This window comes from Macrobrachium nipponense, chromosome 7, assembly GCF_015104395.2.
Source record: "Macrobrachium nipponense isolate FS-2020 chromosome 7, ASM1510439v2, whole genome shotgun sequence".
In the NCBI taxonomy this organism is placed as follows: Eukaryota; Metazoa; Arthropoda; class Malacostraca; order Decapoda; family Palaemonidae; genus Macrobrachium; species Macrobrachium nipponense.
This window is the reverse complement of record NC_061109.1, coordinates 52687230-52692515: the sequence shown is the minus strand read 5'-3', so window position 1 is coordinate 52692515 and position 5286 is coordinate 52687230. Positions and strand designations below refer to the sequence as shown.

At 33.5% G+C, this 5286-nt stretch overlaps 1 protein-coding gene across 1 annotated transcript in view; it reads right to left on the bottom strand.

The window, feature by feature from the left end:
• Window positions 1-3632: 3632 nt before the first annotated feature.
• The window catches only part of LOC135217604 (chromosome transmission fidelity protein 18 homolog), a 39880-nt gene continuing 38226 nt past the window's right edge, over window positions 3633-5286 (bottom strand). The window contains exons 6-7 of the mRNA XM_064253567.1: window positions 4058-4207; window positions 3633-3767 (exon numbers count right to left, since the gene is read on the bottom strand). Coding sequence (XP_064109637.1) covers window positions 3633-3767; window positions 4058-4207 — 285 coding nt within the window. The remainder of the gene's footprint in view (window positions 3768-4057; window positions 4208-5286) is intronic.

Here is a 5286-nt window from a genome sequence, read left to right as displayed (position 1 = left end):
ATATATATATATATACAGTGTTCCCCCCGTATTTGCGTTCTCCGGCTTCGCGGACTCACACATTCGCGGATTTTTCTTTGGAATCTATCTAGAAATTATTCGCGGACGGACTCGCCCATTCACGGAACTTTCCAACGAAAATAATCACTAATTAGTATATTTTGATGTTTATTTTCATGACTAAATATTTTTTATGATACAAAAATGATTTACTAATTTTCAAATATTAATTTGATTAATACTGTATTAGTAAGTTTAGTAAGTTTAAATAAAGTTTAAATGATATCACATAATAAAAATAACAATTCTCTCTCGTCTCTCTACTACAAAGATGTATTTTTGTTTTTTTTGTATGATAAATAAATGATTTACTATTTTCAAATATTAATATTAATTTATACAGCAATAATATCAATTCATTAAAGAAAATACCATAGTGAATTAGTAAGATTTTAGCTTATAAATTTTAAAAATTATGGAAGAACGAAGGAAATCCGTCAGATTCTTTCTCTAACTCAAGGTACTAAAACTCAGATATACGTATCAAGTTAAGTGACCGGAGGGGAAGGAGCTGATTTGTGGCTGCCATCACGTGGGCATGAAATTTCCACCTCCCCCCCCCCCCCCTCTGCTCTCTCTCTCTCTCTCTCTCTCTCTCTCTCTCTCTCTCTCTCTCTCTCTCTCTCTTTTACTGAGATGAGAGATTTTTATGGTACATATACAGGGGGTCCTCGAGTTACGACGTTGATCCGTTCTTAAGATGCGTCGTAACACGATTTTCAGCGTAAGTCGGAACATTGAAAAATACCACATGATTTAATGTAAATACCTATCAATAACAACGAGAGAACAATTCCTTACCTTTATTAATTTGATTGGCTTGCACACTGGAGAGGAAGCTGCGGTGCTGGAGAGACTGGGGGAGGTTAGTGAAGAGAAAAAGAACCTCCAGAAGTTGCACCAATAACCTTTCCATTTCAATTATTAGACCACTACCGCTGCTTAGTTATCACTGTCGCTTTCATAGGAGCAGATCCTTTCACATGTTCAACGATGCGCTCTTTATCTTTGATAATGGTAGCAACGGTCGAACGGCTAAGGCCAAGCGAGCGGCCAATGTTTGTTGGCGTTTCTCTCCCTTCTCAGATCGCTTTTATAATGTCCACTTTAATTTTTTTTCCATGGCGATGGCCTTTCTTTTCTTCGATGCACTACCATCAGAAGAGTCCGCTTGCGCTTGGGAGCCATAACAAAGAGCAAAAAGTTACAAAAACGATACAACACGAGGGAGAGAGAGGCAGTGTAAACAACCAAAATGGCGTATGGGCGAGGAATGAGCGTAGCGAAGCGACGCCGTCCTCTCCCCCACAAAGCGTATTCTTCCGCCGTGCGCCCGGAACTAGTTCGCGTTTGTTTACGTTGCTTACGACGCTAAACCGCGTAAGACGGAACGACGCAAAATATTATTTTTTATATATGGTGGGGGCGCGTTCGTAACCACGAAACATCGTAAGTCGAGACCGGCGTCACCCGAGGACTTACTGTATGCATAATATGTTTATTAATATTTTCAAATAATAATAATAATAATAATAATAACTGTAATTACAAAAATCATATGTGAAAGTATTTTACAAATACTACGATAATCTCTCTCTCTCGATCTCTCTCTCTTAAAGCGATGTATGTTTTTTGGATGATGATTTACTAATTTTCAAATATCAATATTAATGCAAACATCAATAATATAAATTCATCAAAGAAAATACTAAAGTGAATTAGCAAGATTTTAGTTTATAAATAAAAAGAAATTATTACGATAAGAAGAATGAAAGAAATGCCCTTTACACCCATCACTCTCTCTTTGAACTCCAGTAGCAAGCTGAGTTGGCTGGGGTCCAACAACTGTGTTGCCATATCTCAGGATAATAAATGTAAAACTCTCTCTCTCTCTCTCTCTCTCTTCTCTCTCTCTCTCTCTCTCTCTCTCTCTCTCTCTTTTACTGAGATGAGAGAATTTCTATGGTACATGTGTATGTTTATTAATATTTTTGAATAATAATAATAATAGTAATATAACTATATTCAAAATTCATATGTGATAGTATTTTAAAGAAGTACAATAATCTATCCACTTCACTCTTTTAAATAGGACAACCCTCTCTCTCTCTCTCTCTCTCTCTCTCTCTCTCTCTCTCTCTCTCTCTCTCTCTCTCTCTCTCTCCACACGAGATACTAGCATGCACTAGTGGTAACTCTCGCCCTCTGTTTGAGCTGGAAGTGTATGTATAAGTAGTATATCTTTAAGGACATTACTACATTTTATGGTAAAATAATAATATACCAGTAACTAGTTTACAAATAATATTACGATTTTAATGATATTAAACAGTAACAATAACGATTCCTCTCTCTCTCATCTCTCGTTCTCTCTTTCTCTCTCTCTCTCTCTCTCATCTCTCTCTATCTCCTCTCTCTCTCTCTGCTCTCTCTCTCTCTTATTGGCTATTTATATATTTCTAATGGTAAAATGTTTAAGATTACTTTAAAATGATATTAATAATACCAATTCAATGGTATATTTGATGTAGGATAATACTTTAAGTAGACATTTGGTATTTGTGATTTCACATTTCCATTGTTCCCTTGTAAAAAGAAAATGGATGTCTCAAATAGTAACAGTATGAAAGAAAATGTGCATGACTGAATATTTATGGGGGGACTGAATTATTTTCACATACGTAACTAAGTCATTCAGTACGTACATAGTATGTATTTATGTATAAACATAAATGTAAGATTTACTTTAAAACAATAGTATTAATAATATTTGTCAAAAGATTAATATGAACCATAATAAGATATTTTATGTATATTTGATGAAGGATGGTCTTTTTAGGGATACTTTGGTATTTGCATGTTTAGGATAGGAGTTTATGAGCATTTTTAGAGGGGGGTTCCAAACATTCGCGGATTTTAACTATTCGCAGGGGGGTCTGGTACACATCCCCCGCGAATATGGGGGGACCACTGTATGTATATGTGTGCTACTAATCTAAAGTATATATATATATATATATATATATATTATAATATATATATATATAATATATCAAGAGCCCAGCAGGAAAAATGAAAAAGCAGCAGTACCTAGCGCTTCGTGTATTCTTGATACACCTCATCAAGAATACACGAAAGCGCTAGGTACTGCTGCTTTTCATTTTTCCTGCTGGCTCTTGAATATACAATCTTCACGTGTTACTTGTGATCGTATAACATATATATATATATATATATATATATATATATATATATATATATATAATATGATATATATATATATCATAGCAATACCAAAAGATTGCTCTTACATAAACATATAAAAAAAATAAAAAGGGGAAGGGCAATGCATACCTTTAAAAAAAATATATATTATTAATAATAATAATAATAATAAAAAAAGAGATGGTAGCGAGTCTTGAATGGTTAAAATTATCATTACTTATTTTAAGAATGGGAAATGCAATACAAGTTATTTCTAAAACATCAGAAATTGATTTTTGTAATAAACAAAAAATTCAATCAAAAAAATAATAAAACACTACAACACCAACCAAGAATTACAGAAATGCTTACGGATCAAGAGTGAAAGAGTACTGTCCATCTAAACTCCTTTCTTGAGTATATGTGAGATTGTAACTAATCATAGTGTTAATCAGTCTTGCAAGTTCTTCTTTCTCTTGCTTACTGTAGAGCTGAGTATTGACCTGAAAAAAAAAACAACCACACACAAACAAAATGTGAGATTATTTCTTGAACATTATATACTGGTAATGATAAATTAATGAATTGTTGAATTGATCACTTTTATTAATTTCTTATTAACAGCATCCCATAAAATCAACTTGGTAAATTCTGATACCATAAAATACCAGTAACTCACTGTCAATCTTATCTGTGAGTCTTGGCAAAGATTACTAAACCGTAATCGACACAAAACCAAATATTCATACAGGTAGACCTGATGCCAACAAATGCTAGTGAAAGTATTACTTACAGGACGAAGATTTGGTTGAATGATCTGTAAAAGAAAAGGAAGAATGTCCCGAACAAGAATTACATTATCAGCAAATGACCTTGTAGCAGGGCTCATTTCACTGACCATGGATGTTAAAAGGCTAACTGTCTTTGCAATTTTCTGATTCATCTGAAATAAAGAAAAAAGCATTTTACACCATAACATCAAAAGAATTGGATACATTCAAATAAGTTCTTTACTTATGAGCTACATTTAATGACTGTTCATTTGACGGTAAATCTTTTAAATTAAATTAAAGAGTAAAAATATTGTAAAAATCTTTGATATAAGAAACAGTAACAGGGCAATAGAGCTAAAAGAATAGTTGAATTGGGTAGAGAGAGATTAAAGAATAGAAATGAATGGTTATCATACTATTCACTCGTTTTAGCAGTTGAAAAGAGATTAAAGAATAGAAATGTACGATGATTGTACTGTTCGCTAGTTACACTGGTTGCTTGGCAAGCTTTGGCAGTTATGACAAAATGATTGTAAACAAAGAAGGTCAGAAGTTTTTTTTTTTTTATTAAAGTTACTTTTAATGATTTGAAATTAGTATTAACTGAATTTTTTTTTATTATTTTAAAATGACAATTTGTCGAAAATTGCATTTTTCCTAACTATACAAACCTGAGGTCCTTTAACAATAGGAAGTAGCCAGCTGCCGCTAGCTACTTCCTATTGTTAAAGGACCGATGGTTTGTATTACGTATCGGAACAAACTATATTATAAGCTTTCAGGCTTTTAGCTTGTAGTTTAACTCAATATTTAGATGTCAGAACCTCAGTCTAGGCCAGTGTTGTCCAAACTGGGGTCCGCATCATGAGGGCGTACGTGAAACAAACAAGGAATACACACACATACACAACAGAAACATCCCATCAGTGACCATCAGCCTCACATCTCACATTAAGTTGTGTAAGTAATTTTCAAGGATTTTGTTATTAAATCATCATTTTTATTTGTGTAATAAATTTGAATTTATTGACCAACACTCCTATAATGCAGTCTTTTCATAATTAATATACTATTTGCATGATTATCCTAAATAAAACTGAGTTTGGTCAGCCATGGTGGGCGAGGGGGAGGTACGTAACAGTAGGAGAAGGTAATAAAGGGTACAGTAGGCGAAAATGTTTGGACAACACTGGTCTAGGCTACAGTAGCGACTGCTAACATAGCCTAGGCTACCATCAAATTTTGATTC